At 40.0% G+C, this 25511-nt stretch overlaps 1 protein-coding gene across 8 annotated transcripts in view; it reads left to right on the top strand.

The window, feature by feature from the left end:
* Nucleotides 1-12116, top strand: part of ARID1B (AT-rich interaction domain 1B) — a 387469-nt gene extending 375353 nt beyond the window's left edge. For all 8 annotated transcript variants that reach the window (XM_060753632.2, XM_060753630.2, XM_060753628.2 and 5 more), the window contains 4 exons: nucleotides 432-528; nucleotides 4783-5572; nucleotides 6795-6925; nucleotides 9033-12116. In XM_060753632.2, coding sequence (XP_060609615.2) covers nucleotides 432-528; nucleotides 4783-5572; nucleotides 6795-6925; nucleotides 9033-10748 — 2734 coding nt within the window. In that variant the 3' untranslated portion in view covers nucleotides 10749-12116. The remainder of the gene's footprint in view (nucleotides 1-431; nucleotides 529-4782; nucleotides 5573-6794; nucleotides 6926-9032) is intronic.
* The last annotated feature ends 13395 nt before the right edge of the window (nucleotides 12117-25511 follow it).

Raw genomic sequence — 25511 nt, 5'->3', positions numbered from 1 at the left:
TCCATCCCTGATGACATGATCCTGAATTCCAGCATTCCATTCTGTGTGCATAGAAAGTAAGGATATGAGCAACTCGTATATCCAGGTCACATTACATGGGGTAGTAGGGAAACCCAGCAACTGTTACCTAATTATTGTACTTGATTTTTCCTTCCCACAGAGTGGATCAAAATGGAATGTAATCTATTCTAATGAACACTGATTTCCTGTGATGTAATTATGCATGACTGAATTTCCACTAAAGTATAAGCCATACAATCAAAATCACTTTACTTAGAACAAGGAACTATTTGTCATGGTAGAGCAAAAGATACATGAATGGAGACAAGTTCAGCGTTTCTAAAAAAAAAAGCTGTCAATTTCTGTTGATTGGATATCACCAGTAGCTGTCCCCCCCCCCCCCCATCTTTCTTTTTATATATATACTATAGGCATGAACCATATGGACAGCAATATCCCGGGCAAGGACCTCCTTCAGGACAACCATCTTATGGAGGACACCAACCTGGAATGTTTCCACAACAGCAGGTAATTATTTCAGGTTATGGCATTTCCTTTGCAAAATCCATGCTAGAAATCCATGCATTTGGGCATTGGTAAACTGCAGACAAAACTCCATTGGCCAACAAAGATATTACAATGTATTTGTGTCTATGTATTTTTACTGGCACATATGGAAGGCTTCCTAGCTGCAAGAAGGTGATTTAGCATATTACATTGGACAGAACATTGTACATCTTATTTATGTTAAGTTGATATAGGACTACTTACTTAGCCGATTCCTCATAATCCGAGGATGATGGTCCTCCAAGTGTAGGATCCTGGCAGGGGGTCCGTAGGTGACTGTGGAGCCCTATTCTTGATCTGCATCTTCTCCCACAGTGAGGGCATCGGTTTCCAGGTGGAAGGCGGTCCCGGTCGGGGTTGGCTTGACGTGCCTTCCTCTTGGCACATTTATCTCTTTCACCCTCCATTCGCGCCTCTTCAAATTCTGCAGCATTGCAGCTCAAATTCTGCAGCTGACCTCCAACTGGAGCGCTCAAGGGCCAGGGCTTCCCAGTTCTCAGTGTCTAGAGTTTTTAATGTTGGCTTTGAGCCCATCTTTAAATCTCTTTTCCTGTCCTCCAACATTCCGTTTTCCATTCTTGAGTTCGGAGTAGAGCAACTGCTTTGGGAGACGGTGGTCAGGCATCCGGACAACATGGCCAGTCCAGTGGAGTTGATGGCAGAGGACCATCGTTCAACGCCGGTGGTCTTTGCTTCTTCCAGCGCGCTGACATTTGTCTGCTTGTCTTCCCAAGAGATTTGCAGGATTTTTCGGAGACAGTGCTGATGGAATCATTCTAGAAGTTGCATCTGATGTCTGTGTTGTCCACATCTCACAGGCATATAGCAGGGTTGGGAGGACAATAGCTTTATAAACAAGCACCTTGGTATCCTTACAGATGTCCCGGTCCTCAAACACTTTCTGCACTCGCAGAGCTCAGGTGGTGTTGAATTTCAGTGTCAATGTTGACTTTTGTGGAGAGGTGGCTGCCAAGGTAGCGAAAATGGTCAACATTTTCTAATGTTACACCATTAACCTGTATTTCTGGCATTGGAGAGGGATTGGCCAGTGACTGCTGGAAGAGGACTTTGGCTTTCTCGATGTTTAATGACAGGCTGAGCTTCTCGTATGCTTCTGCAAAGGTGTTTAGAGTGGCTTGTAGGTCTTCTTCGGAATGCACACAGACGACGTTGTCATCAGCATACTGGAGTTCGATAACAGATGTTGTTGTAACCTTGGTTTTGGCTTTCAGTCTGCTGAGGTTAAATAGCTTGCCATCTGTCTGATAGATGATTTCCACTCCAGTGGGAAGCTTCCCATCAACAAGATGAAGTATCATAGCGATGAAGATGGAAAATAAGGTTGGGCCAATAAGTCGACCTTAAATGGGTCACTTTGGAAGCCATTGCTGTCCAAGACTGTTGCCATCATGGAGGAGCCACAGGATGTTCACAAATTTGTTAGGGCACCCTAGGCGATTTTTTGGAGGATGGCCCAGAGAGCGCTGCGATTCACTGTGTCAAATGCCTTTGCAAGGTCAATGAATGCCATGTACAGTGGTTGATTCTGTTCCCTGCATTTTTCTTGGAGCTGACGTGCAGTGAAGATCATGTCCACTGGAGGGGCGGAAGCCGTTCTGGGATTCTGGGACGGTGTCTTCTGAGAGGGGTAGAAGGCAGTTTGCAAGGATTCTTGCAAAGATTTTCCCAGCGGAGGTTAGCAGGGAGATACCTCGATAGTTTCCGCAGTCTGTTCTTACCCCTATTTTGAAGAGGGTGATGATGGTAGCATCCTTGAAATCTGCTGGGATTTTCTCGGTCACCCACACTTTTTCTATGAGCTGGTGGAGTTGTTGTGTCAGCTCAGGTCCACCCTCTTTAAAGATTTCAGCAGGGATCCCATCAGGTCCGCTGGCTTTGTTATTTTTTTGTTGGCTGATGGCATTGCTGACTTCTTCCAAACTAGGCAGTGCTGCAAGCTCATCCCTGGTTTGTTGTTGCAGGATTTGTGAGAGAATCTCTTCGACCACATTGGAGCTGCAATTCAGGAGGCTTTGGTAGTGTTCTTTCCAACGTAGTGCAATGGATTTTTTGTCCTTCAGAAGTTTGGTTCCATCTGATGAGCATAGAGGCTGTATGCCATGGTTTCTTGGTCCATATATGACCTTTGTGGCTTTGAAACATCCCTGAGCATCATGGGTATCTGCCAGGTGTTGAATTTCTTCGGCCTTCTTTGTCCACCATATGTTCTTGAGGTCTCTTGTCCTTCTTTGGACCTCAGCTTTTGCACTGGTGTAGATCTTTTTCTTAGCAGCATAGTTGACATGCCATGTTTGGAAGGCTTTCCTTTTCTTGTCAATTAGCTGTTGGATCTCGTTGTCATTTTCATCAAACCAATCTTGATGTTTCTTGGTTTTATATCCAATAGCTTCTTCGCAGGCTGTGATGATGGAGCTCTTCAGTTTGTTCCAATGTTCCTCAACATTTTCGGGGTGTTCTATGGGTAGATGGTCCTTGAGTGCTGTTTGAAGATGAGCTCGTTTGGAGGGCTCCTGAAGGGCTTGGGTGTTCATTTTGCACCTTGTCTTTCTTCCTTGAAGTCTGCGCTTGGGGATGATCTTGATAGCCATCGTGGATCGGGTTAGCCTGTGGTCTGTCCAGCTGTCATCAGCACCTGTCAAGGCTCTTGTGAGAAGCACGTCATGGTGGTCTCTGGCATGTGTGATTACATAGTCTAAGAGGTGCCAGTACTTTGACCGGGGGTGATTCCATGGTGTCTTGAACTTGTTTTTCTGACGGAAGAGTGTGTTGGTGACGACAAGGTTGCGTTCCACACATTTGGTGAGAAGCAGGATGCTTCTGTGGCCACAGGTCGAAGTCTCGCCCAACTCTTGCATTCAAGTCCCCCAGGAGGATGATTTTGGGATGATTTTCAGGCACCTTTTCTAGCCCCTTCCCTGTGTGGGGTGAGCAGAGTGGATCCTCAAAAGGGCTGCTCAGTCATGGATACAGGTGCCGAACTACTCAACTGCCTCGGACCTTGAGGTAGAACGATTGAGTCCGTATCCACTGCCCATGTGCCAGTCTGTGACTAGGGGCTATAGGACTGTATCATAGCTAAAGGACCATAATCTCATTAAATGCAGTTTGTTTTCAGAGAGTGGACTTAGAGTTCATTAAATGCTACATCCAGCAGCTAAATCCAGAGGAGCTTTTGAGGTACCAGGGCTATATTCTTACCATTTGAAGTGACTACATTGCTTTCAAGAAAGTGTGATTAAGGGTTCATTTTATTAGAAAGTATTATTTGCTTTCCACACTTTTCAGAACTAAAATGGATACCTTCTGTAAAAACTTCCTGGATGCTACAGACTGCTGACTTATGGTAGAAAACATACTGTCTTCCTGTCGATTTCATGACTCTCTCAACATTCCCAATTCAGCATAAACCAAAAGACAAATCACTGTTTAATAAGACAGTATACCCTATAACCGCAAAAGAGTGGAAACTCCTCTTTGTTAAATTGAAACCATGTTGTATTTCAACATATACTAGTCCTCTGTTATTGAAAAATAGAAATAAACTAACAGTAGTTACTTGCAATTTCTGCCCAGATCTTGCTTAGAGTGCCCTGACACAAAAATCATTGCTAGCAATTTACCACTGTAGTCCCCACACCCTAATTAATGCAACTTATTAGGCTTTGCAAGATTTCTTGGATCATGGCATGAGTAGATTTGTTGAGTCAATTGTTGACAAATGGGTCAAGGCATAGGTAAATTGCACTGATTCAGTGGGCCTACGTCATTGGGAAGTAATAAAAGGATATACACCTGTGTCTGCTCCGATTTAAAATCACACATTGGTAGTTTATTTTGGCAGTTCCTCAATTGAATATTAAATTAATCTGAGGTGGTATTTTGATGCATCATTCATCTCATGCCAAGCTAATAGGTGGCAAAGCTCTATAACCATTAATACCCTTACGTGACAAGTCAAGTGTGTATGCCACAAATCATTACAATCAAGAAAAAAATCTCAGAGTGGTGGTGTTTTAAAAATCTTATCAGTGGAACTTAAATTAAGTTTAAAGTCATAAATATTTTTGCATTAGTAAAAAAACTAAAACATGACCGAACTAAAAAAGGACATTACTTATTCAAACTCAGAAATGTTGAAATTTCCAATAATGTTCATGTATTTTTAACCTCATTCATGTTGCTGTTTATTTTCAGAACTACAAACGGCATATGGATGGCATGTACGGACCTCCAGCAAAACGCCCTGAAGGAGATATGTTTAACATGCCATATGGCAACCAACAGCAAGATATGTTTAACCAGTATAGCAATGCTTATTCTGGACCAGACAGGCGGCCCATACAGGGACAATATCCATATCCATATAACAGAGAGAGGATGCAGGGTCCAGGACAAATGCAACAACATGGAATACCTCCTCAAATGATTGGTGGCCCTATGCAGTCATCAGCCTCCAGTGAAGGACCCCAGCAAAACATGTGGCCAACAAGAAATGATATGTCTTACCCATATCAGAACAGGCAGGGCCCTGGAGGCCCTGCCCAGGCCCCACCCTATCTAGGAATGAACCGTAATGAAGATATGATGGTGCCCGACCAGAGGATAAACCACGAAAGCCAGTGGCCTTCTCATGTCAACCAGCGTCAGCCTTCTTACATGTCATCCTCCGCTTCCATGCAGCCTATGACCCGACCTCCTCAGTCATCTTACCAGACACCACCATCAATGCCAAATCACATCTCTCGAGCTCCAAGCCCTGCATCTTTCCCACGATCCCATGAAAATCGTATGTCACCAAGTAAATCCCCTTTCTTGCCCTCTATGAAGATGCCTAAGGTTATGCCCACTGCTCCAGTACCACAGGCCACAGGTCCTCCAACCCACCCACCATCCATTAGGCGGGAAATAACATTTCCACCAGGCTCCGTAGAAGCATCACAACCAGTCTTGAAACCAAGACGAAAGATTACCTCAAAAGATATTGGTAAGAACCACACAAAACAGAGGCTCCATTTATAGATGCTTGATTTTGTAAATCAATTTAGTTAAACCATAGCTCTCTCCAACGTTTTGTAAAAGGATTGGCCATATTTTTCCTCTCCGATAATGTAATACAAAACTGTACACTGCATATGTAGACTTCTAGCTCTTGAAATGTCGTTGCTAACAGAGCAGTATGTTTTGTGTGAGGTTTTATGGATGCTGCTCGCATTTTGTACCTCTTGAGGATTACACAAGAATTTTGGAATTTTATTTGATGAGTTTATAGTATAAAAGGACTAGTTTCATGGGAAGCATTGCATTGTGGCTGCTAACAACAGAAGCTGTTGAGGTGGTAGTAATGTCAGTGCAGCCTTGTCCTTCTAGGGGTTTGCTTGTATATCAGCTGACAATATAATAGAACAGTTACCGTATGTCATCACATAAGAGTCACACTTTTTCCCTCCTCCCTGTTTTTTTTTTTAAGGAAAAGGGGTGCAACTATTATGCAGAGACTATTATGCACTGAAAAAAGCCCCTTTTGAGGGCTTCTTTCACTGCAAAATAATTAATCTGAGGGTGCAGCCATGCAGGCAGATGATGGTTCATCCTCAAAGGGCACTGCCACATGAGTGGGTGGGTGATGGTTTGCCTGCATGACTGCCCCCTTGTCACAAGGGCAGTCACACCCTTAGTTCATTCACCTAGGCGAGGGAACTAAGGGTCCAACTATTATCTAGGAAAAGGCAAAAATCCTATTTTGCTTTTCCCAAAGGTACAACTCTTAGGCAGTGGCAAATGTTATACATTGAAATACAGTATTCAGAAGTAAGTGAAAATTTATCTGTTTAAGAACATACCAGAAAATATTGGTACTACTGATCCAACTTCTCATTGAGGACAGGTAAGTACAGTTATTGAATAGGTGTTTCCTTTTCCCCCACCTCAATTCTCTGAATAGTTCTAAGAACCATTTAGTTTCATGTCGTAAAAATACAAAAATATAACATGATGCAGTAGTTAAAGTAGAAAGAAAACTGTATGCAAATGTACAAAGCTTGTATACATCTTGGTTTATTAATGCAACATTTGAGCATCTAAACTAGACCACTGTGTATACTATGCTGTTCATATCATGAGCTGAAATAGAAGCACCATTGCAAATAGGACCTGCAAATTTCCTTTATGCAGTATTCATATTCATTTTCGATATTCTTATTTTCCAGTAACTCCTGAGGCCTGGCGAGTGATGATGTCTCTTAAATCAGGCCTTCTTGCTGAGAGTACCTGGGCATTAGACACTATTAATATCCTTCTGTATGATGACAGTACTGTTGCTACTTTCAATCTCTCTCAGGTAAGTTAGGTATTTTTCTGAAGTCTTCTAATGGCTCATATCCAAGTCAAGAGCTGAAAACCATACTCTTAATATTGTATCAGTAATTGTCACTGTTCCTTTTTTCATATAGTCACTTGGTTCTTAAGAAGTGAGAACTCTTTCCACACAACATTTCTGCACCCACATTGCCTCCACTGCAACCAACAAAAATGATTTTTGAAATGGGGTTGGGATGGGAAATACAATGTAGGAAATTGTAATAGTATGTTTTAACAAATTACACCAACTTACTCAAGTGGATATATCTTCCATTTCTTCAGCAGCTGTTTTCAATCCCAACCAGTATTTTTCGTGAGTCAACATTTACTGTTTTTCATTGCGTAATAGTTGTAAGTTCATGCTTTTCTTTAAAAAGGCAGGTGCAACCATTATGCAAAGAGAAAAATGTTTAGCTGGTATCTATGGGAGTTTTTTTTTAAACTGTCTTATCCCTAAGACACAGGGAAGTGGTCCTAACTCCAGTTCTGGTTATGGTTTTTTTAATGCAACAATTAAGCTAGGAAAGGCAAGAAACAATTTTTGGAAGAATATGACGATTATGTGGTAGTGACTATTATGCAATGAAATATAGTATATTGCATATAGCTTTCACTATCACAAAAGAGAAGCTCGATAATGCCTTGAATGGAATTACTTTCAGCATTAAACACATCAGACAATAATAAAAACCTTCAAGAGTTGTTCATTGTCATGAAAACCATCTTGGCTACTAATGTCTTCTTTCCTCTTATTTTGCCAGAAGACTAAAGTGAGTCAGAGAATTGGAATAGAGATGGTGAAAGAAAGAACATTAACTATTTGTGCATGATCTGACAGCTCGCTGTGTGTGGTCACCATACAAAAAGACTATATCTATTTCAGTAATAGGTCTCTTGCCTTTACACCCAAATAAATGATGTATTTTCAGTGTTCAGTGAATTTAGTTTTATACAAAATTTGAGACTCTGTCACTGCAGAAGACTTGCACTTTGATGCAGAAGACACATATGCCACAGGGCACAGGAGGCAATTTGAACACCCCTTTATGATCTACCAGTGTTGCTTCATTTCTATTTTTTTGAGTGAATATAGTCATTATTTAAGTTTTTTTAACCCTTCTTTATATCTTCGTTCACATTTATTTTCAGCCACTAAGCCATGTAATTTCACAGCATGGGATATGAAACAATAATGCTTGAGTTTGGATGGAAATAGTCCAGCTAATAAATAACTACTTGCTTGTCATCTGTAATAGATCATAATGACTTCCAAATTACCAGGAACGGAAATGTTGTTAGACCGAACAGAAATATTTTACCACATTTTCCTTTCACACCTTTCAACTCTTACAAATAACAGTATATATAGGAATAAAAAGGACTACTACCCTTAGTAACTTCTGTGTAGCTATTTGCTGTGTAGCTATTTGCTGATTTAAATACTCTTTCAGTAACTATCCCTCAGATTAAGCTTAGAGGCTGGACTCCCTTTGTGTGTGTGGGGGGAGGGGTTACAAAAATGAATCCTGGCCCCAACTCCCTAATTCCCTCTTATTTTAACACCAACTTAAAAGAATATAGCTCAGTCCCAGATGGGGGAAGGGGATGTTGCATGATGGAGGAAGTATCACTTCTATAACTCTTCTAACTCACAAGAAGTAAATACACGTGATGTTTTCCTTTAATCCCCCCACTTTCAATTGAAAGGACTAAATGAGAAAATAACTATAGATTGCATATAACGCTGAGATGGAGAATTGAGGGAACTGGAGACTTAATGAATTCAATGTCACCCTGCCCACACAATGGCCTCTTTGATTGGCAGGATCAGTCGTGAATCACACCTTCAAAATCATCTGCTTCTGTAGTTTTGTGGACTTCCAGGGAGACCATGTTATCTCAATGGAGAATCTTGTGTGTATCACCAAAGGGGCAATCTGAATGTTCATATTACAGTTGTTTTATGTCTAGAATGAAAGGTAGTTGAGAAGAAAAACTGAAACCTTCTTAAAAGAATACCTATTACAACCAAAATAATGCTATATATTGACATATTTTCTTATTTTTCCCTCTTTTTGCTTCCTCAGTTATCTGGTTTTCTTGAGCTTTTAGTGGAATATTTTAGAAAATGTCTCATAGACATATTTGGGATCCTAATGGAATATGAAGTGGGACATCCGGGACCAAAACTACAACATTCAGCTCAGAAACAGGATAGCCAATCTACCGCACAAGGTGCCAGAAAAGAGGATGAAAACAATGATGAATGTATTGATTATTTTGCTGAATTTGAGGATGAGGAGGAAGATGAAAATGAAAACACTGAAGCAGAAGAGAAGAGCACTGCTCTTGCTCCATCTGGTGCCACTGCTGATCCAAGTGAGAGGCCAAAACAAGCCAGTAAATTTGACAAGCTGCCAATAAAAATTGTAAAGAAAAATAATCTATTTGTTGTAGACCGATCCGACAAACTGGGACGTGTTCAGGAATTCAACAGTGGACTTCTCCATTGGCAGCTAGGTGGGGGTGATACAACTGAGCACATCCAGACCCACTTTGAGAGTAAGATGGAGATTCCTCCTCGCAAGAAGCCGCCTCCATTGAACTCTTCAAGTAAAAAAAGGAATATAGAGGTTAAAGGAGAATTGGAAGAACAGCAAGACAAAGGGATATCAGCCACCATAGATGATGTCTTGTCAGCTCGTCCAGGAGCATTATCTGAAGGTTCAGATTCTAGTTCTCATACAGATAGCAGTAAATTTCCATTTGGAATTCATCAAGCCAAAAGTCATCGAAACATCAAGCTACTAGAAGATGAGCCTCTGAGTCGAGACGAAGCTCCTCTATGCACCATAACCCATTGGCAGGACTCTTTGGCCAAGCGTTGCATCTGTGTGTCAAATATTGTTCGCAGCTTATCTTTTGTGCCTGGCAATGATGCTGAAATGTCAAAACATCCAGGCTTAGTGCTCATCTTGGGAAAGTTGATCCTTCTCCATCATGAGCACCCAGAAAGAAAACGTGCACCACAGACGTATGAAAAAGAAGAAGAGGCGGACAAAGGGGTGGCCTGCAACAAGGATGAGTGGTGGTGGGACTGCCTTGAAGTCTTGAGGGATAATACATTGGTCACACTAGCCAACATTTCTGGGCAGCTAGACTTATCTGCTTACACAGAAAGCATCTGTTTGCCAATTTTGGATGGCTTACTGCACTGGATGGTGTGCCCTTCAGCAGAGGCACAGGATCCTTTTCCAACAGTGGGGCCCAATTCAGTCCTCTCGCCTCAGAGACTTGTACTGGAAACTCTGTGCAAACTCAGTATCCAAGACAATAATGTGGACCTTATCTTGGCTACTCCCCCATTCAGTCGTCAGGAGAAACTCTATGCTACTTTAGTTAGGTACGTTGGGGACCGCAAAAATCCAGTCTACCGAGAAATGTCCATGGCACTCTTATCGAACCTTGCACAAGGGGACACTTTAGCAGCAAGGGCAATAGCTGTGCAGAAGGGAAGCATTGGAAACTTGATAAGCTTCCTTGAAGATGGGGTCACTATGGCCCAGTATCAGCAGAGCCAGCATAACCTCATGCACATGCAGCCTCCACCTCTAGAGCCACCTAGTGTAGACATGATGTGCAGGGCAGCCAAGGCTTTGCTGGCCATGGCTCGGGTGGAGGAGAACCGTTCAGAGTTCCTTTTGCACGAGGGCCGTTTGCTGGATATCTCAATATCTGCTGTCCTGAACTCTCTGGTCGCATCTGTAATCTGTGATGTACTTTTTCAGATTGGGCAGTTATGACATAAGTGAGAAGCCAAGCATGTGTGAGTGGAGATTGAGGGTCACATATAACTGGCTGTTTTCTGTACCTGTTTATCCAGTGTAGGAAGAAGGAAAAAAAGAATATTTGCTCCTCTGCCCCATTCACTATTTATCAATTGGAAATTTATACAAAAAATATTAATTTGAACATTTATGGAATTAATATTTGCTGTCTATGTGTATAAGTACATCTTTTTATTTTATTTTTTTAACCAAAGTCTCTGTCTAGTACATTCAAAGGTCACATTTCTTTTTCATAAATTTCCTTTTTCAGTGTCTTCTCCTCTCATATTTGTATCACATACTTTGGGAGGGGAAGCAAACCAGATATTTGGGGTTGCTGCAGAATATTATTTGATTGTGGGGGTGGAGGGAGAGACTTAGAGCTCTGAAACGCAAAAGTGAAAAAAATACTAAGTACTGTGTGTTTTATTTTTCAAGAATGAAAGAAAACCCAGCCACCCTTTATGCCGTTACCCAAAGCGCTCTGTGCAATAGAAGAATATTAGTGATGTAGGTGTAGCGGATCAAAGGAGGGGGTCGGTCCATAGACTGCATATGAAATTACCCTGGTTTCTCCACAGGAGAATGGTTACATTAGGCTAGGAGCAAAAAAATTCTTTAGGGAAGTTAAAACGAAAACCTGAAGATGATCAATGCGAATTGCTTCCTCACCAGAACTGTCACATCAGTATCTATTGTTTGACCTTCCACAATGACAGTTCTTCACAATTCCTTTTAATCATTTTTTAATATTTTTTATTGCCTGAAGGCAGTGATGTATATAGAAGTTGTACATTGAACATGCCCTCATCTTTTTTAAAAAATAAATACAAGGATTTCCTTTTTTCATGATGTGGTAAATACAAAGTGATTGTAGACTTAATTTTATTATATTATTATTATTATTATTATTATTATTATTATTATTATTATTTTGGGCCATGTCTCCAAAACCTAACAAAAACCCACCACCACGAGGGTAATGTACAAGTTTCTGTATGTATAAAGTCATGCTCTATTTCGGAAGAGCAATTGCTCACAACTTGCTTTATAAATCAAGATGTGGAAAATGGTTACGTATGGATTGATTTTAAAAAATGGTTACCAGTCTACAGGACAAAATACATATACAGGAAAAAAGGAAGAAACACAACTTCAAAGATTTTTCAGTGAGAAGAATCTGCATTTGTATTTCAAAATAATGTAGTTTAAAAAAGACAAAAAAACTTGATGTAAATTCTTCCTTTTCCTCTGGCTTAATGAATATCATTTATTCAGTATAAAATCTTTATATGTTCCACATGTTAAGAATAAATGTACATTAAATCTTGTTAAGCACTGTGATGGGAGTTCTTGGATAATGTTCTCACTTTGCCATGACATCAAGCCAGTTCAGTTACTGAAGGTGATGCTCTTTCTTTTTGCTGACCATTGATTATGGATTATTTTCATCTGATGTTCAAACAGTGCAACAAAGTAAGAAAAATAATCACTATAATCGCTAAATAATCGTCTTTACTTTCAAAATAGCAGTCCAAAGAAGATGTCAAGGACTGGCAATGTATCATTTCCACTATATATCTACAAAAGTTAACCCAGTCAACTAAGAATGTGTTTGAATCAAATAACCTTTGTTTTTCTCCTTTTAAAAGCTGCCAATAATAGCTGGAAGGATTTAGCTTGTAATTTTTATCAGTACATCTCGCATTGAATTTGCACCCATTACAGCAACTCAAATAGTTTGCTCACAGGAATCCTGATGCTGAGACAGAGCTCATATGTCCACAACAGCTACCACAGATTCAAGTGTGTATTTCTTTACATGACCCTCCTGAAAAATGAATGGGACATCCTGAACACAAAATGGCTCTATATGCACATCAGACTACTTCCAAGGCACAATGTTCTTATTTCTACACAATTTGCTACTATACTGGTGCCTTTGTTGATCTTAATGAGATTTAGGGACAATTTGTTTCCTGTTATAGAATTTGAGGAGCCACGTTTCAATTCATGATTCTAATGCTGAATGAACAACCAAAGATGTTGAGCTAGTGCTTCTTTGGGAGGAATATTCCTTTGGGAATTACTTGTAGTTTACTCCATTTTTCATCCCTTGCCAGAAGAGAGTAAAAAGAAGTTGTAGTGAAAGTTGTGTGTCTCCCGCTGCTGTGAGACAACATGAATTGGGCCTTAGAAATTTCCTGAACAGAACAAAACCTACAGAGTCCCATCTCAAGAGCTTCTGATTTTTAAGAGTCAAATTAGTATCCCTTTTCATTTTATGAACCTATTTTTCAGTGCTGTTGAAGCATAATTTTTTGCTATTTGGCAGAAGATGGAGATGGGTAGGAACTACTGCAAATTTCTACTTTTCCTTTTCTCTTTTTGGTAGTAACTGAGGGGCTCTTTGAAAATATGTTATCTCAGGAGGCATTTTGATAATCTTGTTCATATAGCTTGCTCTAACACATTAACACAGAAGATAATTTCCTGGACAGACAAAATACATACTATTATCCAAATCTGACACGTGACTCCCCTGTGCCACAGAAAGTAATTCTTCTTTCTTCTATTGTAATCTATTCACTCTTATATCACCCATGGTAACAGTCTCTTCTTACTCTTTGTCTCTTGCATAATAATGCTTTCAAAAATATATGTTAAATTATAGCCTACTGGTAACTGCATGTCATGAAAAGAAGCAGATTTAAAAAGTTACAAAAACTTTTAAGGATGAAGGTATATTAAAGTCTCTTCTAACCTAGCTGTTACACAATCTTTAACCTGCTCCCCTATATTGGTCTTTACGGCTTCCTCATACATCTTTGGTGTACTGATATAATTAACTGACTGCTTAAAAAAGAAGGAAAGACAATCTGGAGGCTGACATGTTCCGTACCTCATGCCCAAAAAACGGTTCTTAAGCATTGTAACTGACAACCACATCCAGCCATTAAAATGTACAGATCTGCTTTTAGGATACTTCATTAAAATGGCTAAAAGTCTGAATAGGTAGGACAAGCTCAGCATTCCTTTTCCGGAAGTGTTTGGTTTTGGGGTTGGTTTACATTATAGAATATTTCATAATAATAATAATAATAATAATAATAATAATAATAATAATAATACTCAAGGCAGTTTACAACAGGTACAGACAGACAGAGCACATGTTTCAAAATACTTTGCTCAATTATACTCATCAATTATACTGGCAGTTCACTATTTTAACAATTTCATGAAAATGTTACTTGCTGTTTCAAAGAAGATGAGGAATTTATTATAAAGGACCAAGTACTGTATAGGGAATGCCAGATCAATTGTAAAATCTAAGGAACATTTCTCTTACAGGTAGTTTGGAAATTCTTTTAAAACAAAAGACATCCTCCACAAACATGGAACCTGCAAAAGGACAGGGACAACACATATTTTTCAACTGTATATTAATTAGTGCTCTATTACTTTTGAGCTTGATCTGGTTTCTTATCTTTAAACAGAAAAAGCTTTTTTTCTTTTTCCCCCTCTTTTTTGTTGCACATCATGTGATGGCAGCAGGAAACATGAAAGGGATTCTTACTTACTGCTAGTATGCATTCTCTATATTCTTTTAGGGGCATTTTGCTTTCATGTGTTTAGAACATCTATATATGTGTCCTTTAAATTCAACAAGAGACAGGTGAAGAAGACAAAAAAAAATGTTAACACTAACACACTAAATTTTGAGTTTTATTCAGATCTATTCCCAGGGCCATTTTTGTCACATTGATAGAGTATAGCCTCACAAGCATGTATCTCTTTCCATATTCTGACCCCTTCTATTATTTAAAAAAAAAACAACGGGAGATTGTGTGACAATACTTCAGCTACAGCAAGGGAAAGAAAACGCAGGCAAGGAAAGAAATGGGAGACAGACTAACCAGAGTTTTCCTTTTTGAATTGCAGTTGCCACAAGTTGAAGTCAATAAATCATAATAGATGATTGTAAAACTTGCCTGAATTTCACCTCCACTCAGGAAGTATAACAGGAAAAGATCATAACAGTTACCAGCCTCTAATTCTACTTAAAAAATCTTCATACACATGGTCTGTCTGGAGAAATAAAACTGACCATTGTAGTGAGCTACCCAAACAAGGGTTCCATGAATGAGAATTGCAGAATGGTAGTATATTATGACCACCACCACCACCTCCCCTCCCCATATTGGATTGGGATACATTCGAAGACCTCATGCGAATACCTGAAACTGGATAATAGTGAACTCTATTTTTCACTATTCTGAATTGTACTGGAGGACTTAGGCTAACAAAGAATTCCAAAAGGGAATATTATTTGGAGCGTATGTGAAACCATGGGTATTGAGCCTGTGGATAAGGTGGTTATTCTCTACTATGAATGTACTTTCCCTGTTGCTTTAGTATAGGCAGTTTTCCTCAAGATCATGTATTCAAGCTTTTAAAATTATTACACTACATGGTTCTGCATCTTTAATTTCCTTTAAAGTTACTTTTACTTGTTAAAGAACATTTGGAAAAACTCCAGCATATTTTGGGGAGGCGAGTCATGCTTGTTACACTGTAATAAACACAATGAATCAGCTTCCTGAAATACAGTACTTGGTAATCCTCATAATAGTTTTTGACATGATTAGGCAATGGTCTATCAAAGCATAATAATAACCTTTGGCCTATCACAGCTAAACTCCAATTGTCTTTTCTATGTAAATCCAGTTCACACTTTGCTCCCTGATTGCCTCTGTCAGTACAACTCCCAAACTTCTTTTCATAGCATCTCTTACTTCCATAATGTTACTTTTTAGATGGATGATTGGAGGCATTTGTTGGGTTCCTAAAAAAGTCCAGATTTCACTTCTTGAATTCCCTTACAAAAAAAGTTAAGAAATATTTAATTAAATAAATATGGAGTTAAATGCCTTAAAAGTAGATTCTCACATCTTGTGTAAAAACTCCCTTAGTCCTAGCTGACAGCTTTTAAAAACAAATGTTAGCTCCAATGCCCATTTGCTCTGTTCCCACTTAACAAGCATGGGATGTTCTTTTAATATTGGCAACAAAAAGGATTTGCAGTATTTATGCATTTTAGGAATCCCGTCACATATTTGTAAGTTGATATATGTATATGTGTGTATATATGTGTATATATATAATATTTGAAACTACAGATTATTTTAGAATGATCCATCAAATCCCTTACTAAAACTAGTGTCAGAAATCAGATTTTGCATACACTCTCCACTGGATCACAGGATTCTCTGCTAAGTTGTTTTGGTTAAATATGTTCTTCATTTTAAATATTGTATTGTTCTTTCTTTTTGCAGTACAAATACGATATGTTCAATGAGCATAAGAAATTGTTCATTTTTTTTTTCTAATTAATTCACACAAACATTCTCCATTCATCTGCCACTGGTCCAGCCTCTCTGTCAAATTTTAAAATGCACTTTTTTTAGGGAACCACGAGAACCTTTTCCTTCAAAAAGGGCTTCCAAAGTTTTAGAACCCCTGCTCTACTTGGTCTCTCAAAACAAGAAATATATACCCAGATCTTTGCCATGATTGGCAAGTCAAGATCTGAGTCTCACTAACACAATTTACAGTTCTCATAGTTAATCTATGTTAATTGCTTGGTTCTTTTTTTCAGTGGCACAAATCTCATATGATTTTAAAAGACATTTCTGTACTATGTGTTATAAAATAATGTTGTAATCTTTTAATTATAGTATAATCATTGTATCCTTGGATTCAATAGCGAGCTTAGCAATCCCCCAAACAGCAAAGTCATATTATTGTACTCACCTATACGTTAATGTCAAGGGAAGGTTTTGGAGCCAAAATTATGGATTTTGAAATGGCCTGTGGTTAAGTCAAGGCTCATTCTGCGGAGGGGGGAAAGCATCAATGGTGCCTGAGCGTTCCAGCCATCCCAGTCAACACCACAATTTCGCTGTATAGGCCTTCAGAAAGACCAGAAGCAATGCCATGGCGGAGGGAGTCTGTAGTTCTTTTAGATTCTCCTAGGACACACTATGTTCTTAATTTCTGCCACTCAGAAATAGGATGGTTCCTTTACTGATAAAGAGTTAGAATACAATACTCACATTGACCTATGGATAGGTTGACCCAGGTTTTCTGGCTAAAATTTCTAGACTTATACATGGATATATAAGGTACATATAAGTTAATGTTATTAATACTGGCAAATAAACTGGCACATTAGAAGAATGAGAGTGAAGCATGTTTTGAAACAAAACCAAATTTCAACAGGATTCTTGAGGGAGGGGGTCTCATTTTTCTTGTATACCTTTGTACCCTACATGATACTGTGAAATCAATTCTATTCCACAGGTACATTAAAATATCAATTACAGGCAGTCCTCAAATTACAAACATCCGACTTACAAACAACTCATAGTTAAGAACAGGGGTGAGACAAAAGGAAGTGAGCAATCTACCCCTCAGAAAAGAAATTCACTCCTGAAAGACTTATCATGCGGAGAAAGGGTCTCCTCTGAAACTTTATCGATAATCCTTGCTTCCACAACAAGCCAATTTTTTCAAAACCAAATAGTTACACAGGGACAGAAAGTGAGGTGAAATCTTCTGAACAGATACACAAACAGCAAAACAAACACCACAGGAGTGTTTACCCTTCCTGTGCTATCCAAAGCTTATAAATATAGCAAAGCTGGCATAGGGGCCGGTGCACAATAAGACTGCACATCACATTGATAACAGTTCCCATTTAGCACTTTTGCTAGTGTTCTGTTACACAGCTTTGCAATTCACTAACACTCAGTTCTTGTGGGTTTTTTCGGGCTATATGGCCATGTTCTAGAGGCATTTCTCCTGACGTTTCACCTGCATCTATGGCAAGCATCCTCAGAGGTGAGGTCTGCTGGAACTGGGGAAAAAGGGGTTTATATATCTGGGGAATGACCAGGGTGAGACAAAGGGCTTTTGTAAGTTGGGCTAGGTGTGAATCTTTCAACTGACCACCTTGATTAGCATACAATGGGCTGACTGTGCCTGGAGCAAACTCTTCTTGAAAGGTGATTAGATGTCCCTGCCTGTTTTTCTCTCTGCTGTTTTTGCTGTTGCAATTTTAGAATTTTTTAATACTGGTAGCCAGATTTTGTTCATTTTCATGGTTTCTTCCTTTCTGTTGAAATTGTCCACATGCTTGTGGATTTCAATGGCTTCTCTGTGTAGTCTGGCATGGTGGTTGTTGGTGTGGTCCAGCATTTCTGTGTTCTCAAATAAAATGCTGTGTCCAGGCTGGTTCATCAGGTGCTCTGCTATGGCTGACTTCTCTGGTTGAAGTAGTCTGCAGTGCCTTTCATGTTCCTTGATGCGTGTCTGGGCGCTGCGTTTGGTGGTCCCTATGTAGACTTGTCCACAGCTGCATGGTATACGGTAGACTCCTGCAGAGGTGAGAGGATCCCTCTTGTCCTTTGCTGAACGTAGCATTTGCTGGATTTTCTTGGTGGGTTTGTAGATTGTTTGTATGTTGTGTTTCCTCATCAGCTTCCCTATGCTGTCAGTGGTTCCCTCTGAGGATGCTTGCCATAGATGCAGGCGAAACATCAGGAGAAATGCCTCTAGAACATGGCCATATAGCCCGAAAAAAACCCACAAGAACTGAGTGATTCCAGCCATGAAAGCCTTCGACAATACAATTCACTAACAGTTTCTTTTCCCTTCTGCTGTATAATTATGTGTACATAAAGTTATGTTGACCACAATACATATGGAGTGAACACGTTAACCCCTTTGTTTGAGCAACATTCAATATTATGTAAGCATATTTCTATTGTCACAGTGGGATCCACTCTCGCTGCCTCTGTAAAAGCACATTTCCCACAATGTGCACCAAAAAAATTCCTTAACCCTTCCAAACACATCTGGAGGGGAAGGCAGAGGAGGAATCTATTCCATTGTTAAAGGAACATTACTGGATGCAACTCTGAATATATACTTTGCCTGAAACTTTACAGAGCTGGGGAAAAAGCAACAGCATAGAATGGAATAGGCAGACAAAAAGACAGGCTTAACTCTTGTTCTACAGCCAAGTCTGCATCTATCGTAGAAATCTAGAGGTGCCCTAAGCAATGCCAATCCTGCCACTAGACAAAATGAGTCCTAGAGATCAAATAGCAAATGCCAAGATGAACAGAGAAGCTATTGGAAGAAAGGATTATATGCCACATAATTTGCATTCCATGGGTCCTTTCACATGACATTTACAGTACTATATTCCACTTTAACTGTCATGGCATCTCTCATGTCCCCGCATGGGGAGCTGGAGCTGACAGAGGGAGCTCAGTCCACTCTCCCTGGATTTGTACGGCTGACCTATTGGTCAGCAGCCCTGCCAGCACAAGGGTTTGACCCATTGTGCCACCAGGGGTGCCATTAGGATGATGTAATAGCATGCTTATCAAATTTCTGGGTGACACCAAATAAGGAAGAATCACTGCTGGTGAAAATGCCAGAATAACTCCTGGAATACTAGCATATATTCTTTTGTGATAATTGAAGAAAGAGGTTTCTTTCTTCCTTACACAATTACAGCCTTTTGATATGCAATACCAGTTTGACAGTACTGGGGTGCACTCCCAAGACCAATCAGTGATAAGTGGGGAAAAGAAGATCCCAGGCTTCACCTGGCTGCAGTATTGAAGCTAGAGGTGCGGAGGACAATGGCTGTTCAACTTTTTTGGCTTCCAAAATGCAGCTGGATGATGTCTGGGACATCCTGCTTTCACCAGCAACTGATTAGATGCAGGAGTGCCCAGCTGGAATAAGCAGAAGCCAAGTGAAATACAATAGCATAGATTTTCATTCCATTAGCATGAAACAGAACCTATACCTCCCACATCACCTCATTCCATCTCCACAGACAACTGTGTCCCCACTGAAAGTAATAAGTGACATTCCCCCCACCCACCCACCCCCCAAGCTAGTTGCAGAAAAGGAGGTCGATCTTCTAGAAGTCTGAAGATAGAATATTTATTTATTTGTACTTGGCTTTATCTCCCAAAAGGGGACTCAAATCAGCTTGACATAAACATGCTAAAATTAAAATAGAATTAAAAATAGAAAGAGAGGATTAACCTTCCTCTTGTGTTGCATCAACCACAAAAATAACCCACAGTAACATTAGGACTAAGAAATATTTCCAGCTGAAGCGTTTTTCAATTTTAATTATTACAGCTTGTGAACCAAATCCAAAAGAATCCATCAGTGGTTCCTCATCCTAGAGACAATTTACAAATGGATTACCACTAAATTTTGTCCTAAACCAGATTTCTATGATGCATTGGCATCAAGCTGACTTCCGTTCCTCATGTTCCTCTTTTTGACTTCTATTGTCCAAGAACTTTCAAAAATTAATGACTCTGAGATTACATCTGCAAATTCCTTTAGTGTGCTTGGATGCAACTCATTCAGACCTGGAGAGTTGCATTCATTTCGAGTAGCTGAGTATTCATTTACTACCTCCTTACTTACTCCAGGATATAGTCTCCTTACAGCATGATTAATTTCATTTTCACTAGTTACAGCGCTGTTTTTTCTTTTGGGAGTAAACAGTCAAATGACAGTATTCTCTCTGTCCTTTGTTAACATTTCATCATTTTCCTTATTTATTTATTTATTTATTTATTTATTTAAAGCATTTATTTTCCGCCCTTCTCACCCCGAAGGTGACGCTGGGCGGACCACAACATATAAACAGCATTTAATCCAGAACATAGACTATATACATACATAAACATTAAATCATTAAAAACCCTCTAGGTTTTAGAAATGCCTATTAAATAATATTTGCCTTCCTGAATTGAGAGTTCAAGTTGATCTTGTTGCATTCCCATTAGCGCACCACCCTAACACTTTAAATATTTTAACCTCCCTAGCAAGTATGAACTCATTTTGAAATTTAGCTTTTCTGAATTCCATCTTTGTATTATGAGCTATTCATCTGTATTCTTTTTTAAAATACATATTCTTTTAAATCTCAGTTTCTCTAAAAGTTCTTTGTACATCTATCCTGGTTTCTTTAGATACATCCCAGTTTTCCTTCTCATTGGATTGGTAAATAACAGTGTCTTAAATATCTCAACTTTGAGGAACTCCCATGTGCCATGAACTGCCTTTCCTTTGACTGTGATCCCCCTCTCTACACACTGCCATATAATGCAGACTGAATCTGCATTTTATGGTCAGTGTAGACTCATAATATAGTTTAATGGCACTGAACTATATTACATGAGTCTACACCGGTCATATAATGCAGTTTCAACTGCATCATATAGCAGTGGTGATGGGGCCTATATCTAACCATTGGATCTCATCCAGTATTTTCCTAAGTGTACTATAATCAGCTTTCTAGAAATCTTTATCTGGTTTCCCCCTTCCTCTGCATAAAAATCCCAAGACAGCATAGCCACTCAGCCAATGATCCCACTTTTCCCATCCTGTTGGGCCGTGCATCTCTTGGTTAAGGTGAAATCCTTATTGCTTCATTCACCTTTTGTACAATTGAATTGTCTGGAAGGCTAGTGAAAAACTTGCCGGACCTTACATCCTGGGTAGAATATAACTTCCAACAGGTATCGGAATCACTGAACTCTTCCATTACTATTATACTACTTTTGTTATTACTACTACTACTACCACCTTTCTGAATATTTTGTCATTTGTTTTAGGAAAACATTATTCAAATCGTCATCTTTATGGAAAGCCTATAGTAAAAAACCACAATGAGTTCATGCAATTTTAGGTTTTACACAAGGACTTTCAACCTGTCTACCACACTCTAAGCCAGGGGTAGGGAACCTTCGGCTCTCCAGGTGTGGTGGACTTCAACTCCCACAATTCCTTGAGGCTCGGCATTCACCCCAAAGGCTTACACGAGCCTCAAGGAATTGTGGGAGTTGAAGTCCACCACACCTGGAGAGCCGAAGGTTCCCTACCCCTGCTCTAAGCCATGATCCATTCAGAGATGAAAAATCCTTGGCATACATTGTTACATCTCTATCTTTCCTGTTTGGTCTATTCCTTTGGACTATGTTATATCCTTTCATTGCTACATTCCAATCATGATACTCATCCCTCTAGGTTTTAGTGATGCCTATTAAATAATAAGAAATTCGCTAAAGCGGTGCTTGGATACAACCCAAAAAATGACAGAATGATCTCAATTCGAGTGCAAGGAAAGCCTTTCAACATCACAGTGATCCAAATATACGCCCCAACCACAGCTGCTGAAGAAGCAGAAGTAGATCAGTTCTATGAGGATCTGCAGGAACTACTGGATAATACACCAAAAAGAGACATTATTTTCATTACAGGAGACTGGAATGCCAAGGTGGGAAGTCAAATGACAACTGGGATCACAGGCAAGCATGGTCTGGGAGAACAAAATGAAGCGGGACGCAGGCTGATAGAATTCTGCCAGGAAAACTCGCTGTGTATAACGAATACTCTCTTCCAACAACCTAAAAGACGGCTTTATACATGGACCTCACCAGATGGTCAGCACCGAAATCAGATTGACTACATTCTTTGCAGCCAAAGGTGGCGGACATCCATCCAGTCGGTGAAAACAAGACCTGGGGCTGACTGTAGCTCAGATCACGAACTTCTTATTGCCCAATTTAGAATAAAACTAAAGAGATCAGGGAAAATACACAGACCAGTTAGATATGATCTCACTAACATTCCTAGCGAATATACAGTGGAAGTGAAGAACAGATTTGAAGGACTAGATTTAGTAAACAGAGTCCCAGAAGAACTATGGACAGAAGTCCGCGACATTGTTCAGGAGGCGGCAACAAAGTACGTTCCAAAGAAAAAGAAAACCAAGAAGGCAAAATGGTTGTCTGCTGAGACACTGGAAGTAGCCCAAGAAAGGAGGAAAGCAAAAGGAAACAGTGAAAAGGGGAGATATGCCCAATTAAATGCGCAATTCCAGAGGTTAGCCAGAAGAGATAAGGAACTATTTTTAAATAAGCAATGCATGGAAGTGGAAGAAGACAACAGAATAGGAAGGACAAGAGACCTCTTCCAGAAAATTAGAAACATTGGAGGTAAATTTCAGGCAAAAATTGGTATGATAAGAAACAAAGATGGCAGGGACCTAACAGAAGCTGAAGAGATCAAGAGAAGGTGGCGAGACTATACAGAAGATCTGTATAGGAAGGATAACAATATCGAGGATAGCTTTGACGGTGTGGTGAATGAATTAGAACCGGACATCCTGAGGAGTGAGGTTGAATGGGCCTTAAGAAGCATTGCTAACAACAAGGCAGCAGGAGATGATGGGATCCCAGCTGAACTGTTTAAAATCTTAAAAGATGATGCTGTCAAGGTGATGCATGCCATTTGCCAGCAAATATGGAAAACACAAGAATGGCCATCAGACTGGAAAAAATCAACTTATATCCCCATACCAAAAAAGGGAAATGCGAAAGACTGCTCAAACTTCCGTACAGTGGCCCTTATTTCTCATGCCAGTAAGGTAATGCTCAAGATCCTGCAAGGAAGACTCCAGCAATACATGGAGCGAGAGTTGCCAGATGTTCAAGCTGGGTTTAGAAAAGGCAGAGGAACGAGAGACCAGATTGCCAAAATCCGCTGGATAATGGAGAAAGGCAGGGAGTTTCAGAAAAACATCTACTTCTGCTTCATTGACTATTCTAAAGCCTTTGACTGTGTGAATCATAATAAATTGTGGCAAGTTCTTGGTGGGATGGGCATACCAAGCCACCTTGTCTCTCTCCTGAGGAATCTGTACAAGGACCAAGTAGCAACAGTCAGAACTGACCACGGAACAACAGACTGGTTCAAGATTGGGAAAGGCGTACGGCAAGGCTGCATACTCTCACCCAACCTTTTTAACTTGTATGCAGAACACATCATGCGAAGATGTGCGGGGCTTGAGGAATGCAAAGCTGGGGTGAAAATTGCTGGAAGAAACATTAACAACCTCAGATATGCAGATGACACCACCCTGATGGCCGAAAGCGAGGAGGAGCTGAGGAGCCTTCTAACCAAGGTGAAAGAAGAAAGCGCAAAAGCCGGGTTGCAGCTAAACGTCAAAAAAACCAAGATTATGGCAACGAGAATGATTGACAACTGGAAAATAGAGGGAGAAACCGTGGAGGCCGTGACAGACTTTGTATTTCTAGGTGCAAAGATTACTGCAGATGCAGACTGTAGCCAGGAAATCAGAAGACGCTTACTTCTTGGGAGGAGAGCAATGTCCAGTCTCGATAAAATAGTGAAGAGTAGAGACATCAGACTGGCAACAAAGATCCGCCTAGTCAAAGCCATGGTATTCCCTGTAGTCACCTACGGATGTGAGAGCTGGACCTTAGGGAAGGCTGAGCGAAGGAAGATCGATGCTTTTGAGCTGTGGTGTTGGAGGAAAGTGCTGAGAGTCCCTTGGACTGCGAGAAGATCCAACCAGTCCATCCTCCAGGAAATAAAGCCCGACTGCTCACTGGAGGGAAAGATACTAGAGACAAAGTTGAAGTACTTTGGCCACATCATGAGGAGACAGGAAAGCCTAGAGAAAACAATTATGCTGGGGAAAGTGGAAGGCAAAAGGAAGAGGGGCCGACCAAGGGCAAGATGGATGGATGGCATCCTTGAAGTGACTGGACTGACCTTGAGGGAGCTGGGGGTGGTAACGGCCGACAGGGAGCTCTGGCGTAGGCTGGTCCATGAGGTCACGAAGAGTCGGAGACGACTGAACGAATGAACAACATTAAATAATATTGCCTTCCTGTATTGAGAGGTCAACTTGATCTCGTTTCATTCCCATTCTCTTCATTAGTGTTTGGATATCTAAGACTAGAAGTCATTCTCCTCTATCGGTTCATTACTGTTTTTTCTACCCACTATTGGATTATTTTACTATTGGATTAATTATTTCATATCATTAAAGCTATTTCCGCCAGTGTCCTCCTTCCTCTCTAGAATACATCTCCATCCTACCACTTAATTCTATTTTGGACAGATATCAGCTGGCAAACAGTGTTTAGTTTGGCATCACAGTTAAGAATATTGATATGTTAGATTTGTCCAGAGGAGATGACCAAAATTACAAAATGTCTGGAAGCCAAATCATATGCTGAGTTGAGGCAGTTGGGTTTGTTAAGTTAGTAGGAAAAACTATTACATACGTGATATTATTATTATTATTACATTTACAACCTTGCTTTAGAGGTCTGGTTTCTACGGCTCCAAGTATAGGATTGAAAACACTGGATACAAATTACGAGAAAAGAAATTGTGGGTAACCATTAGGAATAACATCCTGATAGCAAGTCCTACTCAACAGTGGAACAGATTTCTTTAGAAGGTGATAGAATCTCATTTGTTAGAGGTTAATGAGACATGCCGCATTATCACAAGATGTCTACACCCAACACCACTGGAGAAATTATACTGTTTAGCCAGTATTGCACCACCTGATATCTGCCGGGAATATCAGGTGGTGCTGCCAGCAATTGAAACACCAAGGCATTAACATCTCCAGTCTATCCTCTGTTTGAATATCAGCCAAAATCCGAGTGACTTAAATCAAGAAACAGCTTCCTAAGATATTTGCAGGAATGCCTCAGCAAGTGAGAGTCCAAAAGTGACAGGCGAAAACTCGGAACTTCAATCAGTGGCTGATACCAGATGAGAAACTCCCTCCTGGGCACACAGAAG

This window comes from Anolis sagrei, chromosome 1 (genome assembly GCF_037176765.1).
Source record: "Anolis sagrei isolate rAnoSag1 chromosome 1, rAnoSag1.mat, whole genome shotgun sequence".
Lineage (NCBI taxonomy): Eukaryota > Metazoa > Chordata > Lepidosauria > Squamata > Dactyloidae > Anolis > Anolis sagrei.
Note: the sequence above shows the minus strand (reverse complement) of the source record. Positions and strands in the feature narration are given on the sequence as shown.